The 23,586-nt window shown below is 49.5% G+C and overlaps 1 protein-coding gene across 1 annotated transcript in view; it reads left to right on the top strand.

Annotated features, from left to right (window-relative positions):
- LOC109763784 (glutamyl-tRNA reductase-binding protein, chloroplastic) overlaps window positions 1–23,586 on the top strand; it is a 29,708-nt gene that overhangs the window by 5,567 nt on the left and 555 nt on the right. Inside the window, exon 4 of the mRNA XM_020322645.4 lies at window positions 23,104–23,253. Coding sequence (XP_020178234.1) covers window positions 23,104–23,253 — 150 coding nt within the window. The remainder of the gene's footprint in view (window positions 1–23,103; window positions 23,254–23,586) is intronic.

Here is a 23,586-nt window from a genome sequence, read left to right on the forward strand (position 1 = left end):
TAAGCAACACAAAAGTATCCAATTTAGGCAGCGTCATGTTCTCATGAACATTGGAAACATTACAAAGAAACGAAAGTACCTGATAATTTAATTAGTGTGTGTGAGCTCTAGTAATTGATCCATTATGTGTAGTAGTAGGGGATATGGGTGTAAGAGTGTTAGGGATGTCCTTATCATCCTCCCCTTCTTAAATTGAAGTTGTCCTTGATGGAAGCTCATCTTCCTCTTCCAAATAAGGCTTCAAATCTGCAATGTTATATGTGGAACTAACCGTAAAATCTGCAGACCATCAACATGTGCCATTAGCTTAGACTTGCACAATTAGGAAATCTATCTTTGCGTCGATGTAACCAAACAAGATCTTCAGGTGCAAAGACAACATGTTTTCTACCTTTATCTTTAGCAAGTTTGTATTTAGCATTCATACGCTCAATGTTTTCCTTAGTTAGCTCGTGTATTTTTAAGATAAATTCAACCCGTTGTTTTGCATCAAAATTAACCCTTCTCTGAAGATGAAAGAGGCAACAAATCAATGAGTGTACGAGGGTTAGTGGTAGAATGCATTGAAGGATTATAAGCGAATTCAATATGAGGCAAACATTCTTTCTATATTTTTAAGCTATTCTTTAAAACAGTCCTAAGCATAGTAGACAAAGTTCTATTGACTATTTCAGTTTGTCCATCAGTTTGGGCGTCACAGGTAGTACTAAAAAACAGTTTAGTGATTTTAGTTCCCAATTTAGCCCATAAATACCTCCAAAAGTGGCCAAGAAATTAGTATCATGATCTAAAAAAAGTAGTATTTGATACACCATGCAAGTGGACAATTTCACGAAAGAACAAATCGGCAACATTAGCATTGTGTCTTTTTGAAAATTTGCTCACGACAACAAATATGTAGCCCTCCCCTTCTTTGTTTGAGGTAAACCTAAAACAAAATCCATGGATATGTCCTCCCATCAAACATTAGGTACAGTCAAAGGCATATATAAACCATGAGGATTGAGTCGTGACTTAGCTTTTTGACATGTAGTGCAGCGAGCAACAAAACGCTTAACATCTCATCTCATCTTTGGTCAAAAGAAATGTGTAGCAAGTGCGTCCTTTGTCTTCTTCATGCCAAAGTGTCCCATTAATCCTCCATGTGTCTCCTGCAAAAACAAAAGACGAACGGAGCTAGTTGGAATGCATAGTTTGTTAGCACGGAACACAAATCCATCATGAACTTGTTCCATCTTTTTTCTTCTTTACAATTTTGCATTACATCTTCAAATTCAGCATCATGCACATATTGATCTCTGATGGGCTCCAAACTAAACATTTTAAAGGCAAGTTATGAAAGCATAGTATAGTGATGAGACCATGTATCATCAATAATATTTTCTTTACCCTTATTGTGTTTAAGGACATAAGGAAAAGTCTAGCATGTTTACGGTTCAGTTTTGCTTGACTTATAATATGTTTCAGATTCATGATCAGAATGTATAACAAATTCTTTGGGCCATAATAATGCTGCCAAGTTTCTAAAGTCAGAGCATAAGTAGAATAGTTCAAACTAGGGCCACTCAACTCAATTTTTCAAAGAAGTATGCAATGACTTTACCATCTTGTGTTATTAAAATCAGGAAGTTGGAGCAAAGGAGCATGTGCTAACTTCTCTTTTTATACCGTGAAGGCTTTTTCTTGTGCGGTAGCCCAAGCAAAAGGTACATCTTTTTTGTAAGCTCACTAAGAGGTGCAACACTGGTGCTGGAATCTCTCACATACCGTCTATGGAAACCAACAAGTCCAAGAAAACTCCCCATTTCTGTGATCGTTTTGGGTTGTGGCCAACTCCCAATCGCTTCAATTTTGGCTCTAGCAACTTCAATTCCATGTATAGTAATAACATAGCCAAGAAACGATACTTGGTCGGTGCGAAAGGTGCACCTCCCAAAGTTACCAACAAACGTGCATCTCGTAGAACAATAAAAATAGAACGTAAACGATCCAAGTGTTCCTCCGAAGATTTGTTATAAATCAGTATATCTTCAAAATAGACTACATCAAATCGTCCAATGAAAGCACGTAAAACTTCGTTCATTGATCTCATGGAAGTGCTAGGTGCATTAGTCAACTCAAAAGGCATGACTATCCACTTATATAAGCCGAACTTAGTTTTAAATGTTGTTTTTCATTCATCTCTCAGTTTCATGCGAATTTGATGGTATCCACTACGCAAATCAATTTTAGAGAACATGGTAGAGCCACTTAATTCATCAAGCATATCATCTAGTCTAGAATTAGGATGACGATATCGAATAACAATATTATTAATGGCTCTACAATCAACACATACTATAACAGGAACAACACAAGGACTAAGGGATTCGTGTATATAACCTTTGTCGAGTAACTCCTGTACTTGATGATGAATCTCCTTCGTCTCCTTTGGATTGGTATGGTATGGCAGCAGGCGCACAGTTGGGCAGTAAGGCATCGGGAATTAAGTTAATCTTATGCTCAATCCCTCAAATAGGTGGTAATCCCGATGGCACTTCTTGTGGATAGACATCAACGAACTCCTGCAAAATGTTAGCGACAACAGGAGACAAAGAGTCCTCAAATGAAAATAATGCGTCTTTACACACAAAAGCATAGCAAGCATGCTTGCTAACATCGAGATTAACAAGTAAAAATGGACTTTTCAATTTTATCTCATTCGCAACAGAGGATGATGGTCTGTTATTAGTCCTATGTTGCTCAAATTCTTTTACCACAATTTGATTTTCACTCTTGTTTTGCTCCTATTTTGCTTTACTATCTCTAGTAAGATCATCTTTCAATATTTGTTCAGGAGACATCGGAAGTAAAGCAATATTTTTATCCGTATGAACAAGAGTATACTGATTTGTCCTAGCATGGTGTACAAACTTTTATATCAAATTATCATGGTCTACCAAGTAAAAGGGAGCATGCTTGCATGGGTGCCACATCACAATCAACAAAATCAGCACATGCAACAATACTAAAATGTACACGAACAATACGTGTTACCGTAACCTTGTTGTTGTTGTTGAACAACTCGATATAATAAGGAGGATGAGGTCTCGTGGTGAGGGACAACTTCTCCACCATCTTCATGCTAGCCAAGTTGTTGCAACTCCCCCTATCAATGATGATGTGAACTGAACGTTCCTTCACAACTCCCTTTGTATGGAACAAATTGTGTCTTTGATTTTGCTCAGCTTGGGTCATCTGCACACTCAAAACCATCTGAGCAACCAAACTAGCATACCTGTCGGTGTCGTCAGTAGCCATATATTTCATATCTTGATCAAATTCATCGCCACCCTGTTCTTCACGTGTAATAAGAGTCAGCATATCCTCACTGTAGTCACTAGCGGACTCATACCACCATCTTCAATAACGATCATCACATGCTTGGATGGGCATTGGCTCGCATAATGACCCGCACCAGTACAACAAGCACATTTAATATCACGATTACGTGTTTGACCTGTGGATGCCATGGATGACGAGGAACTCTGCGCGACACCATCAGGTGTGCTCTTGGCTGATGGTGGTGGTGTCTGTTTTGTTGTCTTTGTTGAAGACTTGAAGTTGGCGTCAGAAGGTGGTGCAGTAGGACGTGTGGAAGTAGAAGACGCACACAACGTCCATGATGAAGGTCGTGCTGCAGAAAAGTTAGTCCGTGCCGTGGTCTGTTGATCTTACACTTGAAGCTTTGCGAGCAAGATCGAATAAGCGAGCGATGTTATACTCCTTATACTCTAAGATGGTTTGAATTTCTCTGTTTAGCCCACCCAATAAACGTGCAAGCATAGCTTTATTATTTTCTTCAATACCACATCTAAGCAACTGAGTTTGCAATTCCCGATAATATTCCTCTACATATTTTTTCCCTATCTTAAAGGCTGCAATTTTTGAAGCAATTCACGTTGATAGTATGGAGGAACCCAACGAGTACGCATAACATCTTTTAAAAGTAATCCAAGTAGTTAAAATATTAGTAGGATGCAATCGACAATGTGTGGACCACCAAATAGATGCGAATCCAGTGAATTCACAAACAACTGTAACCCGTCTATCCTCAGGATATTGTAAGCATGTATAACGTTGTCCAGTTTCTAACTCTCAAGTAAGATACACATCAAGAATATATCTACCCTTAAATGGCGGAACATTTAATTTCAGTTTGGCCACATGTTCACCATCTCATACCTGAGGGGGTGGTGGTTGTCTACCTTTTCGATTGCAGGCGTGTGGACAACCAGGTGGTTGTCCGTAGTTCTGCTCTTGTGCAATCTCAGCCTCAAACTTGTCCTCACCCTCGTAGGCCTCATACTGCTCGTCAGTAGTAGCAGCAGCAGTAGAACCTTGTCCCTGCTCAATGATGACACGCTTTGCACATCCAAGTTGATTTGGGAGGTGACGTGCAGGAAGAGGTGGTGGTGGTTGTTGAGGTGCAACAGGTGGTGGTGGTAGACGCGCGAGCACTTCGTTGGACTTGTCCATGGCCTCTCCAAATCTGGACTGAATGTCTTGTACCTGTGCAGTCATCATTTGTGCAAATTTATCGTGTAGCTCCTTGCCCGTCGTGTTCTCCCAGTCCAGCTCATCGACTTGTGATCTTGGCATTGTTAGTAGTAACAGAAACACACAAGAATATGGTCTTACTGACTACTAATAGGATGTGGCGTTGTGGAAAGTCACAAATCCGTCAAGCTAACCATAAATTCTTACCAGTTCTTACCAGGTAGCAGGTGATGATCAGCAACCGCTGTAGTCAAAACTCTCAAAGCTTGAGTAGAGTGATTGTCAGGTGCTGTCAAATGCACGAAGTAGATGTATGTGCTTGGAAGACTTAAGTATGGTAGCAAAAAGGTTATTGTGCTGGTCCTAGGCTAGACCGTACTAGAGATGCGAGCCTAGAACACTAAGAAAATCAGATGCGACACGTAATCAAGGGAGAACAAACAAAGAGATAGGAGGTTTATCATGTATATGAAGCACATTTTGGTAAACCAGTTCAGTAGTAAGATGTAGATGATTATACTAACATGCCTTTTGTTGCTAAGTACTCTGTAAAGAAATATAAGAGCGTTTAGATCACTACAGCATGAAACAAACATATATCCATGTACCATGGTCATTGTATTGTCTATTCCATCCCATTTTGTGTTGGCTCATTCTGAATCTTTATTCTTTGTCGCACTTTTTTTGCTCTCTTTTTTGGCACTTTTTTTGCTCCTTTGCTCACTAACAGTTAAAACTGCCTAGCCAGAAATTTCTAGGCTAATATTCTTTTTGGAGCTTTAGTATGAGAAACCCATGCGTTTTTTGTGTGAAACTGGCTAATAAATCGGGCAGTCGAACCGGTGTAGAGAGAAAATCGGAAAATTATTGTTGGGAGTAGTGGGATTCAATCCAAGGTTGTTGGCTGTGGCCTATCCTTGATCTGATAACCACCTTAGTTGCGCTTCTTTGTTGTATAACAAAGGAAACCATTGCCATTTGACCCTATTTAAATTCTATATAGCATATATTATTACTCTAAATATAGTATTTGATTGTAGAAAACTAGCAAACGAATCGGTGAACCGGCGGTCTGACCAGCAAAAACCTGAATCGAAGGCCTTAACGGTTCGATCATCGGTCCGTTTTTTTAATTATGGTCCGTACACACCCCTGCCTACTCATCACTAACCACGGTACTAAGGATACCCCCTCTCGAAAGTTGTTTCTTGAACAACAACGTTAACGCCGACTGTGGGAATCCTTACCGTGTGTGAAGTTACCCTAACCAGCCAAGCTAGACGGCCCCGATGAAACGAGCCTCAAACGAGGCTGAAGTATCTCTCAAGGGAAAGGCCTCCACGACAAAGTCGAAGGACCCCACCTGCTGGCAACGCCACGTGTTATCCTTGCTCCATTGCCAAGTTGAGGGCACTCGTCAATGTAGAGAATGTCGACGTCGACTCCATTCGAGCTTTGGTCGAGCCCTTCCAAACCGGCGTGGCAAATATCGGTCTGCATCCCGGACAGTTCTCTCCGATGAACCTCGGGCAGCATCCACCATGACTACACCGTCGCAATAGCAGGACGAACCCCGTGTCACCAATGGAATCTGGTCCGATTAGAGGAGCATCGTTCCAAGCCAACTTTGTCCCTTAGATGGCTCTGGTACCCTCTGGATCCCCATGGTTCTAGCCCTATTGGGCCCGCACATGGCCGTGCCCCCGCCATACTCAGGGCCGCCAACCTACGCCGCTCCAATGGGAGGACCTCATGCTGGAGATGCTCACTAAAGAGCCATCATCCTCCAAGTAGGGTCCGCAAGGGACTCGCCCCAAGGTAGCCAAGCCTGCACTGAACATAATGATCGGGAGTTTGCCGCCCCCAAGGAGGGCGACGCCGGCTCAGAAATAAGAACGGCGGGAGCAAGTCATCGTGAGAGCACTCTCGTCCCTCTAGTAGGGCCCGGGGCCGCCTGCTGGAAATCTCCACTGACAAAAAAAGTGCCGACTCGTATGAAAGGTCGTCGCCACCGCCGTGGAGTGCAAATGAGGTCTTGTAATCCCCTCGCCACTGAAATCCGAGAAACTGCATTCCCTGGAAAGTTTAAGCAACCGGTCCTCAAGGCTTTCTCCTCCAACCCACTCGTTCTTGGAGATGTACTGATACAAGGCAAACTGCTGGGTGACCTGATCTTCACGAATTGGAGGTGGATTTGAGGAAGAACACGAGAGCTAATCGGGGGAAAACACGAGGAAACACAAGGGACAAGTCTCACCACCAAATACTCAACCAAATCGCAAGCCAATAGAAGAGGTACATCTAGATCCAAGAACAACAAAGGACACAAGTAACTAGGTAGTTCATCCCCAAATCTCTAGGAGAGACGGAGGACTTGAGAGATAGTTCTTTCCAATCCGTAGAGAGGAGGTCCTGGTAATCCGTAGGGATTCTTCTCCAAAGTAGGAGGCCTTGATCCTACTGACGGGGTCATGTAGTAAGGGTAGGGTAACGTTCCTGACCTACAAACCCTACCCTAGGACACCATACACCTTATACTGGGCCCCAGGGCCAGGATAGCATTCAGATGCACGTCAATCAGGACGTTCACTCGGACGGAAGCATTCCACTCGACCGGGTCTTCTTCACTCGACCGAACCCGTCGGCACTCGGACAAAGAAGACCAGGAGACTCTTCAGAATTACAACGGCCAAGATGTGCGTTCACCCTCATCAAGTGTAGTTAATGCACCCGTTACCACTAACGGCCGCCCTTAAACCCTTGGTAATGGCAGCATTCATGGGGCGGAGGCGCACTCTATATAAGCGCCCCCCCAGCTCCATAGCAAGGGTTCGCAATCTTTTGCAATCTATACACTCTAATCAATCAGCTCCTAAGCACCAAGACGTAGGGCTATTACCTCCACCGTCAGGGGCCTGAACTCGTAAATCTGAGTGTAACAACTGCGCCGTAGCTGGGCTCTGCCCTCCAATTCGTACCCCCATACACTACTGTTAGACTTACATCCACGACTGTTGGTGCCCACCGCGGGGCAGGCGTCTAGCGACTTCCGGCGTAGTTGCATTTTTTCCACCTTCACCATGGTTTCCAGCGGCGGTTTGATTCTCGGCGGCGAGATCCATTTCGGTGCCCTCAGCTTCGTCGCTGATGGTTCGGCGTGGCATCAGGAGGCCCCACTGGACGTCGAGGCGCTGCCCGTCCGCGGCGCAGCGCACTTCCGTGCGAGTACCTTCGGCGTTCTCCTTCGACAACCGTCGGTCCCGTACCAGTCGGCGCCTCTCCGCTCCGCGGGTCGCCGCCGCAAGCGTTCTGGGCGCTCGCGACTCAAGCGGTGGATCAGGCACGCGGTGGCCCTTCAGGTCACGGCCCCGCAAATCGCGGCGATCGAGCCCGTCCTTGACTTGTTCGCCTCCCTGCATGGGAACTCGGATGATGGATCCGAGTGCGAGAGCAGTGACCCCGTTGCAGAGGTGCCGATGGCCGATTCCCGGCACGGTCCGCCTGGGTATACCCATGGCGGCGTGGGAGTTGATGGTTCGTAGCAGGTCAACGTTGACGACGTCAAGGACTGTCGCACCGACGAGTACCACCCCCAGCCTCTCACTCAGCAGCAGAGGGAGGAGTTGCAGCGCAGGAACGGGCCCAGCCTCTCACTCAGCAGCGGAGGGAGGAGTTGCAGCGCAGGAACGTGTAGGCTCTCCAGACACGCATCGTTGGGACGACTCCCGAGGCTCGGGCTTTGGAGGCCGCATGCCAAGTTTGGCCGAGCGCACTCGTCTGGAGGAGCTCTAGAAGTCACTCGAGGATCAAGCGCGCTTGCAACAACAGCCAATACCAGTCGACGGCAGCGGCAATTGTTGAGCGATCAACAACGAAATTATCAGGTATTTCGCCCCCTGTTCAGAATTTGGCTGCAGCTACTCTAATAGTAGATTCCATCCAGCCGTCACGGTCAGAGGCAGGAGAGGGCATCAGGCAGATTCGAGCTTTGCTCAAAGCAGCTGAAGAGCAGAATTCAGCCGTGTCCCACTCGCGCAACAGGATTCACAGCAGATTTGTCCGGGCTGGCACCGTCCAGTCGGCTCACAGTCCCGTTGCTTCGAGAAGAAGCAGGCAGTCGCCTCCGCGGCGAGATGACCGCGACTGCCAACGAGATCGGTACTTGGAGCGATGCCGTGATCAAGTCACGCTCCCGCGGCGCCATGACGACTACAGCCGCATGCCGACGCGTCCCGGCCGTATGATGACAGGCGTCCATATGGCGATGACCAGTCGACCCGCGACTATCGCCAGAGAGAACCAGTCGACCACCACGACCCGCAGTTCAACGCGAGAACTGTTCTCGTTCAGAACCTGGTGGACAGGGGTAGGGCCCACAGAGAGAACCTAGACAGAGATCGTTCGAGTGGAAGCGGGGCCTTCGTTTCAGGTCCCGAGTCTTTTAGCAGAGCTATCAGAGCCGCAGAGATTCCCCCAAACTTCAGGTTGGCTGCAGGTATTAGCAAGTTCACTGGTGAATCCAAGCCTGAGACATGGCTCGAGGATTATCGGGTGGCTGTCCAGATTGGAGGCGGCAATGACTATGTCGCTATGAACCATTTACCGTTGATGTTAGAGGGTTTGGCGCGGGCCTGCCTCAACCAACTCCCCCCGGCCAGCATCTATTGCTGGGAAGATTTGGCCCGAGTGTTCATCAAAACATTCAAGGGGACATGCAAGCGGCCCGCTAGACTAACTGAGTTGCAACATTGTGTTCAGAAACCGAATGAAACCTTGAGGGAGTACATTCAATGCTGGTCCACTACATCTTGTGGCGGAGAACGTCACCGAGCATCAGGTTGTCTGCGCCTTCAAGGCGGGAGTCAGATATCGGGAGCTCATCCTGAAATTCGGTCGGTCGGAGCCCTTGTCTATGAGCCGAATGATGGAAATTGCCACTCGGTATGCAAATGGCGAAGAGGAAGACCATCTGCGCAATGGCAAAGGAAAAATCAATGAAGCTAGTCCTGGAGGTAATAATTCCAATCAGAAACAGAAGCGCAAGGCTGATGGTTCGACTCAAGCTGAGGCCGTAGCTCTGGCCGGGCAAGCTAAGAACAAGGGGAAAGCTAAGGAAAAGTTGGTCGCGAAGAAGAAAGATCAGTCAGGCAATGACATCCTCGGTCAACCGTGTCAGTTTCATCCTAAAAAAGACGGAAGACGACAAGCTGATATTGCCTAAACATACCACTCGGCAGTGCAGATTGCTCATGCAGCAATTTCGAGAGGGTCAGTCGGGCGACAAGAGTCCAGACGACACCGTCGATGGAGATAAGGCGGAAGCTTACCCCAACGTCAATGCGACTTTGATGATCTTTGCTGATGTTGAGAGCAAGAGTCGACTGAAAGTTATCAATCGGGAAGTGAACATGGCTATGCCAGCAACAACCAAGTTCCTGAATTGGTCAAAGACGCCGATCACCTTCGATCAGTCGGATCACCCCGCTTACAACGCGACCCCCGGACGGCAGGCGCTGGTGGTTGATCCTATAGTAGGAGGCACCCGGTTGCACAAGGTCCTCATGGACGGCGGTAGTGGACTGAACATACTTTACGAAGAGACCATGAAGGGAATGGGCATCCCTATGTCTCGCCTCAGTGAGAGCAACATGTAGTTCCACGGGGTAATTCTCGGAAAGAAAGCAAAGTCACTCGGTCAGATCGCCCTAGATGTGGTCTTTGGTGACGAGAAGCATTTTCGGAAGGAAAAGTTGACCTTCGAGGTAGTTGACTTCCACAGTGCCTATCACGCCATTTTAGGTCAGCCTGCTTATGCACGTTTCATGGCCCGTCCATGCTACGTGTATCTCAAGCTCAAGATGCCCGGCCCGAAAGGCGTAATCACTGTCGCTGGCAGTAGACAGCGTGCTGAAGAGTGTTTGCAGCAAGGATCTCGGATTGCGAATGAGCAGATGGCAGTCGTCGAGCTAGAAGAGTACAAGAAGACCGCTGATCCGAGTGATCTGCTGCGCTTCAAGAAACCGACTGTGGAGTCCGCTTTTCAGTCGACCGGCGAGACGAAGCCAGTACATATTCACCCGGAAGACCCCAATGTCGCGCCCACCAACATATCTACGACACTTGACAGCAAATAGGAAGCCGAGCTCATCCAGTTCCTCCGTGAGAACTGGGACATCTTCGCATGGAAGCCATCTGATATGCCGGGTGTACCCAGGAACTGGCTGAGCACCGATTACGAGTCGACCCGAAGGCCAAGCCCCTGAAGGAGCATCTCCGCCGCTTAGCCACGGGAAAGAGGAAGGCGATTGGCGAGGAAATCGCTCGGCTTCTGGCGGCTGAGTTTATCCGTGAGATGTACCACTCCGAGTGGCTCGCCAACGTCCTCATGGTTCCCAAGAATTCATGTCTCTCCGAATGTGCATCAACTTCAAGCACATTAATCAGGTATGCCCCAAGGATCATTTCCCGTTCCCCCGCATAGACCAGATAGTGGATTCCACTGCGGGATGTGAGGGACTGTCATTTCCGGATGCGTACTTCGGGTACCACCAGATCCGACAGTATGGGCCAGATGAAATAAAAACAACCTTTATCACCCCTTTCGGGTGCTTCTGTTACATCACCATGCCATTCGGTCTCAAGAATGCCGACGCTACCTTCATGCGCATGGTTTAGAAGTACTTACAGAAGCAATTCAGTCAAAATATTGAGGCTTATATGGATGACATAGTGGTCAAGTCCAAGAAAGGTTCCGACCTGCTGACTGACCTCGCTGAGACTTTCATAAACCTGCGACGATACGACATCAAGCTGAATCCAGCGAAGTGCACTTTCAGGGTGCCAGGGGGTAAATTACTCGGATTCCTCGTTTCCGAACGAGGGATAGATGGCAACCCCGAAAAGATTAGTGCGATAGTTCAGATGAAGCGTCTGGAACGCCTTCATGACGGGCAGAAGCTCACAGGTTGCCTTGCAGCCTTGAGTCGATTCATCTCCCGCCTCGGTGAGAAGGCATTGCCCCTGTACCGATTGATGAAGAAGCCCGATTCGTTCGAGTGGACTCCTGAAGCCCAGGCAGCGTTTGTTGAACTCAAAGCCCTGCTTTCCACCCAGCCGGTGCTTGCTGCTTCGAACAGCCAAGAGCCATTGCTCTTGTACATTGCAGCCACATGCCAAGTTGTTAGCACCGTCCTCACCGTGGACGGGAGGAAGAGGGCAAGCCTTACAAAGTTCAGCGTCCAGTCTACTAAATTTCTGAAGTTGTGGCTTCGTCCAAGCAGAGATATCCTCATTACCAGAAGCTCGTCTATGGTATTTACCTGACCGCGAAGAAGGTAGCTCATTACTTTCAAGAACACACAGTATCAGTCGTCAGCGATGCCCCGTTGTCTGAGATTATGAACAACCGGGATGCGACTGGTCGAGTGGCGAAGTGGGCTATTGAGCTCTTGCCCCTAGACATCAAATTCGAAGCGAAAAAGGCGATCAAGTCCCAAGCATTAGCAGATTTCCTGGCCGAATGGACAGAGCAACAACAGCCGACTCAAGGTCATCCTGAACATTGGACCATGTTTTTTGATGGCTCCAAGATGTTGAATGGTTCGGGCGCTGGGGTAGTCCTGGTGTCTCCAAAAGGCGATCGGCTCAGCTATGCTTTGCAGATCCACTTTGATTCCTCCAACAATGAGGCCGAGTACGAAGTGCTCCTCTATGGATTACGTATGGCCATATCACTCGGCATCCGTCGCCTGATGGTCTACGGTAACTTGGATCTCGTTGTGAATCAAGTGATGAAGGAATGGGACATCAGAAGGCCTGCCATGACGGGATATTGCAACGCAGTGAGAAAGTTGGAGAAGAAATTTGAGGGTCTAGAGCTTCACCACATCCCTCGAGCTAAGAACCAAGCAGCTGATGACCTGGCAAAGATCGGTTCAAGGAATGGGACATCAGAAGCCCTGCCATGACGGGATATTGCAACGCAGTGAGAAAGTTGGAGAAGAAATTCGAGGCTCTAGAGCTTCACCACATCCCTCAAGCTAAGAACCAAGCAGCCAATGACCTGGCAAAGATTGGTTCCACTCGGAAACCAGTACCCAACAACGTGTTCCTTGAGCACCTCCGTTCCCTGACGGTGAAAGAAGATCCTCTCACCGAAGAGCCCCCGCAAGTAGCCAGACCCTCCGATTCGACTGAAGTTGAGATCCCAGCAGTTATAGACTTGGTCATGAAGATTCTGGCGATCACACCCGATTGGACAGTACCTTATATTGCGTACCTGCTTAGGCAGGAGCTTCCAGAGGACGAGGTCAAAGCATGTCAAACTGTTCGCAGATCCAAGGCCTTCACTGGGATGGGCGACCAGCTGTTCAGAAAGAGCGTCACCGACGTGACTCAGCGCTGCATCTCCCCAGAGGAAGGCCGATTGATCCCTGAGGAGATCCACTCGGGAACTTGCGGACACCACGCGTCCTCTCAGACAATCGTGGCTAAAGTTTACCGAGCGGGTTTTTACTGGCCACGTGCCAACGAGGCTGCCCAAGAGATAGTCCAGTGCTGCACCGGCTGTCAGTTCTACGCAAACTTATCACATGAGCCTGCGTCTGCATTGAAGACCATTCCACTCGTCTGGCCATTTGCAGTTTGGGGACTTTGACATGGTCGGCCCTCTTAGGACAGGGGCAAGTGGATTCACTTACTTGTTGGTCGTTGTCGATATGTTTATCAAGTGGATTGAGGCGAAACCCATCAAGAAGCTAGACTCTCGGACGACGATCAAGTTTTTGAAAAATTAGTCTTCAGATATGGCGTCCCCCACAACATCATCATCGATAATGGCTCAAACTTTGACTCAGAAGAGTTCAGGACATTCTGCAGCGCTCAAGGCACTCGGGTCGATTACGCCTCTGTGGCACACCCGTAGTCGAATGGACAAGCCGAAAGAGCAAATGGTTTGATCCTCCAAGGGTTAAAACCACACCTCATGCGCGATTTGGAGCACGCTGCTGGAGCCTGGGTCACCGAATTGCCATCTGTTCTTTGGGGGCCGAGGACGACCCCCATCGGTCTACCAATCACACTCCCTTTTTCATGGTGTATGGAGCAGAGCTGTCCTGCCGAGTGATCTGCTCCACAATTCACCCCGAGTGGAATTGTACTTTGAGGCCGAGTCGGAGCTGGCACGCCAGGACGGCGTCGACCTCCTGGAAGAGGAGAGAGAGATGGCCCTCATTCGCTCGGCCACATATCAACAGGACCTGCGGCGCTTCCATGACAGACACATCAGGGGTCGGGCCTTTCAGGAAGGCGATCTTGTGCTCCGAGTGGATCAGCAGAGGTCTCATAAACTTGCTCCCACGTGGGAAGGCCCCTTTATTGTTTCAAAGGTTCTGCATAACAGAGCGTACATGCTCTACAACCTGCTGAAGAGTATAGATGAGCCCCGCGCTTGGAATGCCAACCTGCTTTGGCGGTTTTATACTTGACGTCGACATGTTAAGATGTAATAAAAGCACTCGAGTGATATTTGATAAATAAAAGCATGTCTTTTCCAGTACTTCATTGAGTTCACCTTTACACACTTGAGCCCAATCCCCCTGTGGGTGAACCCTTGTCAGCTTAGTTGCGAACCAGTTTCGCCTAAGTTAAAAAACTACTCCGAGTGATGAACTTCCCTCTCACTCGGGGGCTTAGCCGCGAACCAGCTTTCGCCTAAGTTTACAAAACTACTCCGAGTGGCGTACTTCCCTCTCACTCGGGGGCTTAGCTGCAAACCAGCTTTCGCCTAAGTTAAAAACTACTCCGAGTGACGAACTTTCCTCTCACTTGGGGGCTTAGCCGCGAACCAGATTTCGCCTAAGTTAAAAAACTACTCCGAGTGACGAACTTCCCTCTCACTCGAGGGCTTAGCCGCGAACCAGCTTTCGCCTAAGTTAAAAAACTACTCCGAGTTACGAACTTCTCTCTTAGTCGGGGGCTTTAGCCGAGAACCAGCTTTCGCCCAAGTTTAAAAACTACTCCGAGTGGCAAACTTTCCTCACTCTGGGGCTTAGCTGCGAACCAGTTTTCGCCTAAGTTAAAAACCACTCCGAGTGACGAACTTCCCTCTCACTCGGGGGCTTAGCTGCGAACCAGCTTTCGCCTAAGTTAAAAAACACGCCGAGTGACGAACTTTCCTCTCACTTGGAGGTTTAGCTGCGAACCAGCTTTCGCCTAAGTTAGAAACCACTCTGAGTGACGGACTTTCCTCTCACTCAGAGGCTTAGCTGCGAACCAGCTTTCACCTAAGTTAGAAACCACTCCGAGTGACGAACTTCCCTCTTACTCGGGAGCTTAGCTGGGAACCAGCTTTCGCCTAAGTTAAAACAACCACTCCGAGTGATGAACTTCCCTCTCACTCGGAGGCTTAGCTGCGAACCAGCTTTCGCCTAAGTTAAAACAAACACTCTGAGTGAAGGCTTCCCTCTCACTCGAGGGCTTAGATGTGAACCAGCTTTCGCCTAAGTCAAAGACATTAAAGGGAAAGCATTCGAATAACTCCAGTAGTTCAAAAGCAAATGCAAGTGCCCGGCCTCAAGACCCGAAAGAGTTTAAGCGGATACAAATTCACTCGGCATACCGAGGCAAATGGTTGAAGTTTAAAGTTCTCTCACGCGTCTGAGGGACTGGCAGGCTCAACAAAGGTGTCCAGATCGATGCCATCAGCGATCCGAGTGACGGCCTTGATGAATGTCTCAATGAAGTCTTCGAACTTGAGCTTCTTCGTGTTGGCGACCTTGAGAGACTTCAACCTCTCTTCGTTCATGTCTTTGCAGTGGATGCGGACGACGGAAATCGCCACATCGGCTCCACAGCGGGCGGCGGATCTCTTCCATGCTTGCACTCGGCGGGGGGGGGGGGGGGGGGGGGCTCGTTAAGGCGAGCCATCATCGCCTCCAAGTCACTATGGAGTGTCTCCTCTGGCCACAACTCCTTGTCGATCCTTCCCATCGCGCCCCGCAGACGAATGATGTACCCCAAGGCGTCGTCGAGACGAGCTTCCAGTCGAAGAATGCCCAGGGCTGTCTTGTCCCTGACAAGTGACCTGGTGGGATCCAGATCCCTCTCAATCCTCTCAGTCTCCAACTCGAGGTCGTGGCAGTATTCTGCCAAACAAAAATATGATAAAGGTCAGCATGTGCAAACAAGGTTCACTCGGAAATAAACAAAGTTCACCCGGCCGGTATAAAATACCTTCGAGCTTGGCGCGCATCTCCCGGTAGAATCCTGTATGTACTTCTCTAGAGAGTCCCTTTTTTGGGTAAGCTGGGCGATTTTCTCGCTTAAAGTCTTCTTCTCCTGCTCGAAAGCAATCGCCTGGGTCTTGAACTTGTCATCCCACTTGGCTTGTTGCCTTTTGAGCTCGGCGATCTCCTTCGCCTCCTCAGCAGCAGTCTTCAACGATTTGTTCTCCTCCTCAAGCTTCTCGACTACGGCCAACTTCTCTTCGACAGCCTCGGTTTTCTCTCTCGTCACCTTCTGTGCTACCACCAGATCATTGTCCTTGTCGACAAGGGCCTGCTTCATAGTTTCTAAAGAAATGCAGTTCCTGAGTCGCACTTGGAGTCGATGGTTTTCACTATGCACATCTGCTCGAGTGAAATCACTCGGTTCAAAGAAAGGAAGAAAATGAAAATAAGACACTCGGCTGCTGAAACTTACCTCTCATGGTCCGCACCTCCGCGTGCGGACGGGCTGCGTTCCCCTTCTCCACCTCTCCTCCTCCAGTGACACATAATGAGCTCCGAGCTCGCAAGTTCTCTGGAGTACAAAAAAATGAGTCAGTCGACGGTAAAAGGTACTCCGAGTGCTCGAAGATCAACACTCCCGGAAAGAACAAGCTAGACCAGTACCAGATCCTCAAGTACCCTCTTACCTTGCTGGCATCATACACCTCCTTCAGGCGCTGGGTCATCAGCTCCGCTTGGATCATTGCCTCCTTGCTGGCCCATGTCTGGTCCTCCGGCACTATGCAAGCTGAACAAGCTGACGGCAGGGACAGGCGTCGGAGCTAGGGCAGTTGGTGCGGCCGCAATGGGATCAGTACCAGCATGGGAAGAGCCACTCGGCCTCTGTGGCGCGGTCGCACTGGACTCGGGCAGAGCTTGAGGCACTTGGCGCGGTGGCGTCTTCCGAGCAGCGGTCCTCGAGTCGGTCGACGTCTTGCTCCCTTTTCTTGGCGCTCTTCTGTGGCGGCTCTTTGTCGTCGTCCCCAACAAGGATGATCTCTGCGGGCGCTGCGTTCACTTGACATCATCAGCCATAGTTCACAGTTTAGCCGGATCGAAAGGCAAAACAGAAGGAAACAGCCTGAACCTTTCTAGGAAGTGGCCACATCCCCGGACTCAGCCTCGACGCATTCCTCGTCGACTTGCATCAGCGACGTCGTTGAAGTTGCAGCTCTGGTTCATAGATTCACTCGGTCAAGAAGAATCAATGGAGTTCCCTGAAGCGAAAGAGGAAAGTGCAATACTTACGCCGACGTGATGGGCACAGTCACCTTGATTCTAGGCAGGGCCACGGCCTTCCGAGGTTTGGGGGTTGCGACCTTGGGCTGCTTGGCAGTCTTCTCTGCTGGCTCCGGCGTCGCCGTCCGAGTGCGCTTTGGATTCCTTGTGCTCGGAGCCGCGTCACTGGTCTGGCGCCCACTCGGATCGTGGGACTTCTTGGTGCGGCATTCTATGCGCTCCTCAGCAGATGGGGAAGACTCGGCTTCGCCCCCTCTTCCGAGTCATCCTCCTCCTCCTCGTTGTACTCTTCACTATCAACATTGCCATGGTCACTCTCCACATTCCCAAGAATGTGGTCTCCATTCGGCACGGGCGAAAACATTTGCTGGAACTCCTGCGAGGCACGAGAAACGCAAACAGTCAGATCAGTCGAAGTCACTCGGATATCTTATGCAGAAATGATTCAGTCGGAAATACAAGCTTACCTCCATTGGCCGGTGCTCGTTGTCGTACAGTGGGATCCGCCTCGACCACCGAGGGTTGTCGCGAGTGCCGGTGATGCTCATGAGCCACCCTTCCATGACCTTCTCGTCCACGTGTTCGGAGTCTACTCGAGTCGGATTGTTGGGACCCTTATAGAACCACATGGGGTGAGGCCGTTCCTGCTAAGGCTGAATCCGTCGTCAGAGGAAAACCTCCAGCAGATCCAGGCCCGTCACTCCGCCCTGAATCAGCCCGACTACAGCGGTCACCAGGATCCCCACATTCGTCTTTACTTCCTTGTCCATCGTCAGTGACGAAGGAAGATTGACCCTCTCGGTCGTATAAGGGGGAAGACCAGTCGACAAGCCGGTGCAAGGGATATCATTGCAGTAGAACCACGTCGACTGCCAACCTCTGACCGAATCAGGAAAGGTCATCGTCGGGAAAGCGTTCCTACCCCTCATCTGGATCCCTAATCCACCACACAGTTGGGTCACGTGGGTTCTCTCTCCATCAGGAGAAGCCTTTTTCACCGACTGAGAGCGACATGTGAAGATGTGCTTAAACAACCCCCAATGCGGCTGACAACCCAGGAAGTTCTCACACATGGAAACGAATGCGGCAAGGTACGCTATGGTGTTCGAGGAAGGTGGTGGAGTTGAGCACGGAAGTAATTCAAGAAACGAAGGAAGAAAGGGTGGGGTGGCATAGAGAAACCTGGCTCCACGTGGGTGACGAGGAGCACGCGCTCCCCTGGCCGCGACGCAAGCTTGACCTCTCCCTCCTCCGGCAGCCTCCAACTCCCCTCCGGCAGCAATCCGTTGATGACGAGTCCGCTGAGATCTTTTGCCGTGGTGGTCGGCGGGAGCCAATCACCCTAGACCCCAGCCCGTCGGAGGCGCGACCTTGGAGCTCGACATCTTCTTCCCCTTCTTCGCCTTCTCCAGTTTCGCCGTCTTGTCCTTCGCCATCGCCGCGTAGCACTCCGGTGCCGAGCGGGCTCACGCAGAGTGGAGAAGAGGAGACAGAGGACTGGGGCAAGAGGAGAAAGGTGATCTGGTGCCCTCCCCCCTGACGCGGGGCCCCTCTTATAGCACTGGTCCCTCCGCCCGCTGATCCTCACCGTTGGCTTTCGGGCCCGCGGATCTCCTCGAATCTCGCTGGCGGAGATCCTGCGATACGTGGCGAAAATCGAGGCATCACGCCCCACTTCCCCCACTCACCGCGTCGCAACCGTTCGTGCGCGTGCACATTCCCAATTTCGAATCCCGTGAAATCCGGGATCCGACAATCCAATTGCTCGTCATTTAAAGCCCTTCCAAAAATGCTCGGGCCTGGCCAGCCGCTCGACGCACGAAGGCTCATTTCACTCGGACGGTGATACCCCTCAATCGGCTCCTTAGAGCAGAGCCCTCACTCGGACGCCACATGATCCCGAATCCGTCGAGGCGTCGTGCAAGGTCGAGACCGTCGAATGACGAGCAAGAGCCCTCGAGCGGTTACATAGCACTCGGCTCACCTGGGAATTCATTCCGACTTGACCCTCCTAACCCCGACTGATTCGGGGGCTAATGATGGGGTAATGTACTAAGGGTAGGGTAACGGTCCTGACCTACAGACCCTACCCTAGGACACCATACACCTTATACTGGGCCCCAGGGCCAGGATAGCATTCAGATGCACGTCAGTCAGAACGTTCACTTGGACGGAAGCATTCCACTCGACCGAACCCGTCGGCACTCGGACAAAGAAGACCAGGAGACTCCTCGGAATTACAACGGTCAGGACGTGTGTTCACCCTCATCAAGTGTAGTTAATGCACCTGTTACCAGTGACGGCCGTCCTTAAACTCCCCCCATAAACCCTTGGTAATGGCAGCATTCATGGGGCGAAGGCGCACTCTATATAAGCCTCCCCCCAGCTCCATAGCGAGAGTTCACAATCTTTCTAATCTATACACTCTAATCAATCAGCTCCTGAGCACCGAGGCGTAGGGCTATTACCTCCACCATGAGGGACTTGAACTCGTAAATCTGTGTGTAACAACTGCGTCGTAGCTGGGCTCAGATGTAGGGCATCTGACTTACATCCACGACACCTACTAGAGGAGATAGATCGACCAAAGCTCTCAAGTTTTTTTTGGAATAACTAAGCTCTCTCAAGTTCTTAGTTTATACTTTGCTAACCCTAGATCTGGCCTAAGGTACGGTTTATTTAGTCTACAGACGCAGGGGTAGGTGGGGAGGAGAGATACATTGTCATTCAGCCAGATTCCTGCTTGTAGGCAGCTGGCCGGACAGTCCAATTGAAATTAGCCCGGACAGTCCGGGCCTTAATGCGTGCCTTTCTCCTAGATGGCGCGGGCGTCAACGGACTGGCAAACTCGGTGGCCGAACAGTCCGGGACTGAAGTGGTCAGACAGTCCGACGTCAAGCCCTGACAGTTCGGCCTTTGTCAGGCTTTGAGTTTTTGCTCTCGGATATCCAGGGCGTGAGAGCTTGACAGTTGGCCGGTCTCTCTTGCGATTCTCTGACTGTGACTGGACTTTCCAGGATGATTCTTCCCGACTGTTCGATTGCCTGTTTGTGGTGACTCTTCCTCCCCTTCTTCTCCCTTCTACATGGCTCAGACTTCTTCCCTTGCTTCTTCATGGGTGGTTCCTTGGTATCAGAGCATGCACCAGATCTCGGATTGAGGTAGTAGCAATGTCTCAGATAATGCATGGGGAGCTCAGAGAGTAATGAATTCACCTTGGTTTCAATGGCTCATGCGCGAGCTCATGTCATCGGTCCACTTGGAATTTGTGGGGTTGATGATGGGTCCATGGTGATGTCCATGGGATGCTCAACATCATCTCCCCCTTGGGGAAGATCCGTCCTCGTATCAAGATCCTAATCACCATGAAAAGGCGCAAGGTCGTTGAAGTTGAAGGTGTCGCTCACCGAGTACTTATCCAACGGGATGTAAATCTTGTATGCGTTGTCGCTACCGTCGGCTCATGGAAGTAACTTGAACTTGCACTCTTTCGAGAAGTGATCTTTGCGAAGGTTCACCCACACGAGGTCACGGTAATGAACACTGTAGGCTTCTTGGTGAAGTTGATCTTGTTGGCGTGGTGTTGAACTTTTTGCCCAATGGTGAGTCTTGTGTCATTGTGCATTATCTTCATGAACTCGGCGCGGGCACTTGTATTCATATTTGTGAGCTCTTGGCGAGGTACCGATAAGATGTCCAAGGGTGAAAGTGGGTTGAACCCATAGACAACCTCGAACGGAGACTGGAATGTTGTTGAGTGTCTTGCAGGTTGTAGGCAAACTCGGCGATGGGCAGGCAATCTTCTCACTCTCTAATATTCCTTTTGATGAGCACTCGAATGAGGGTGGAGAGTGTGTGGTCGACCACTTCTCTAGAATTGGTATAGTTTTTACAGGAGTGAAAAATGTGTCAAACAACCACAAAGACCTAATGCTTATGTATCAGCGTCATTTCAGTGACATATAACATCTTCACTTTCTACCACAAATGAAGTTTGTGTCTTTGGTTCATCCTCCAGAGGTGCATCCCCAGGCGCAAAGTCGTCGAGCTTGATGAGGAACAAGTGTGCACACCGGTGACCCAGGACATACTGCTCGTCGCAGTTGTAGCAGAGGCCTTGGCGGCGTCGTTCTGCCATCTAGGTGGGTGTGAGGCAACGTGTAGCGCAAGGAGCTGGTGTAGGGGCAGCAGCTGCAGCAGGAACGGCCTGTGGTGCGGGAAGAGCAGCAGGCAGCGGGGTCGGCCTCCACGCGGCATTGGTGCTGGGAACGGATGGCATTGTTCATATGCTTTAGAGAGGGAGACTGCTGTGTGGAGGTCCATCGGCTGCTGAAGCTCGACATTGACTTTGAGGCCCTCGGGGAGCCCGGGTGTGTACAAGAAACGTTGCTGCACTGAGCTTAAGGGCTAGCTGGTCCTGCGCAGCAGCGCTATAAATCTGCTGGCGTATTCGGCAATGGTGGAGGTGTGGAAGCCGAGCCAACTCGCCCAGGGGTTGGCGTGTACAGACTGCCCAAACTGAAGGTGCCACGCCTCTTTGAAGTGCTGCCAGGAGGGAATTCCGTGATCACGCTCAAACTGGAGGTACCAGGACTGAGCATTGTCGACAAGGTGGTATGCAGCTGTCCACACCTTGTCAGCCTCCTCTGTGCGCTGACCCCGGAAGAATACCTTGTCAGCCTCCTCCGTGCGCTGACCCCGGAAGAATTGCTCACACCTATGAAGCCAGCCGAGTGGATCGACGGAACCATGGTAAAGTTGGAAAGTCGAGCTTGTGGAAGCTTGGGACAACGAGCCGGAGCCAGCACCAAGGTGCTGGTATGGGAGGGGGGCAATTGGCGTGAGGTATTTTGAGATTGCATTTGTGGGCTGGGTATGTAGTGGTTGAGGAAGTGGGTGATTAGGATTGGTGGGTGGCTGTTGGTAGGGCAGCGGTGGCAGAGATGCGTGGTGGAAAGCTGGGTTGAACGGAGGGTAAACAAGGGGTTGGTGATGGGCTGGCGGAGGGCCAGTTTGCTGTGGAAAGAACTGGGAGGCTGGAAAGCGTGGTAGTGACGATGGTGGGGGAAGGCGTGGATTAGATCCTGTTTTCACGAGGGTGGTGGTGGTGGCATGGGCCAGAGTGGAGGAGGCGGAGGAGTCGCTAGCTGCCAGGTGAAACACCGCGTGTGGGTCAGTGAAGCTGAGCGCCAATGCTCGAGGGTCGACCAGGGCAGAAGGTGGTGGAGTGCTGGTCGTTGCTCCAGGGCGTCAAGGTGCTGGACGAGGCCCTCCATGAAGGCCTGATCAGTGGTCCGTTGCGCCACCACCTCCTTCATCTGGGTCGTTAGCTCCTTGAGCATGAGGTTGGTGTTGCCACCTTCGACTTTGTCATCGTCCGCCGTCGTAGATGACTCTGATACCAGATGGAACAAACTCTAATTACTCGGCCTAATAGATAGTAATAGTCTGAATTCTCATGATTTATTAATCTCGGGAGAAGCACCAACATATAGGAGGAATAGCTTGGCTGACAAGCTGACTCGAAGGAAATACAATCTGGTCTCTGAAACAGGTTCTAATCTGGACTCTGTACATAATACGAATCTGAACCTAATAACTAATCTGGACTCTACACCTAATACAAATCTGATCGTAATAACTTGTAGCAGTACAAGAATCCTAGCCACTTTCGGCTGGACCAGGGGGTGGTGCGGCCAGGGCTGGGGCCCACCGACCATATGGTTCCGCACATAACAATGATGCTAACTGAATATTATATGGTTACCAAAAATGGTTTCTCAACTGCCTTCTATTTTGCTAATTGCCTTTAGTATCATATATTTAAGATCCATCTTTAGCATGTTATGAATTTACTGATTTGTGTTTCAATTCATTTTTTTTTCTGCTCATAGATACATGTTGAAGAGTCTACAATACCTTAGAACATTGTAGTTTTCATTTTGCATCAATGATTAATGCTCTGAAATTTTTCTGTACTTGGATTTTGCCAGTGCAATTTGGCACTAGGAATTTGCTAATGATCAAGATGGTGATGTTGCATACTTTTTCTATCCAGGGCCGTGTGTGGGTAGTCCCGTCAGAATACAGTGATGCAGAACCAGATCCGCTTCGAAACTTTGCTGAAAGCTTTGTTGAGGAAATGAACAGTGAACATTCTGAAGATGTTCATAGGATATACAATATTTATGCCGAATCAGATTTTCAGGTAGTATTCAACTTATTCTGTTAATCCTTGGTTTGTTTCTCAATTCTTGGGAAAAAGAAAACCTAATGGAAACACATATTTTGTTTCCTTGGAAAGTTAACATAGAGCTGTAGAGTTATTTATATTCAGCTTCTTGCACTTCAAAGCAAAAAGGCACAACTAACTTGTGCATCAGACATATGAGTTAAGAAATTGAAGATGGATATAAATTGAGCATCTTTTTTGTTCTTTTTTAGAAGAAACAGAAATTTAGCCGTGTAGAAAATTTCTGATTTCATTTTTTTAGAAGACCTCATTTATTTTCCTATAAGATACCATATGCAACTACTGGAA

The sequence above is a fragment of the Aegilops tauschii genome, chromosome 7 (assembly GCF_002575655.3).
Source record: "Aegilops tauschii subsp. strangulata cultivar AL8/78 chromosome 7, Aet v6.0, whole genome shotgun sequence".
In the NCBI taxonomy this organism is placed as follows: domain Eukaryota; kingdom Viridiplantae; phylum Streptophyta; class Magnoliopsida; order Poales; family Poaceae; genus Aegilops; species Aegilops tauschii.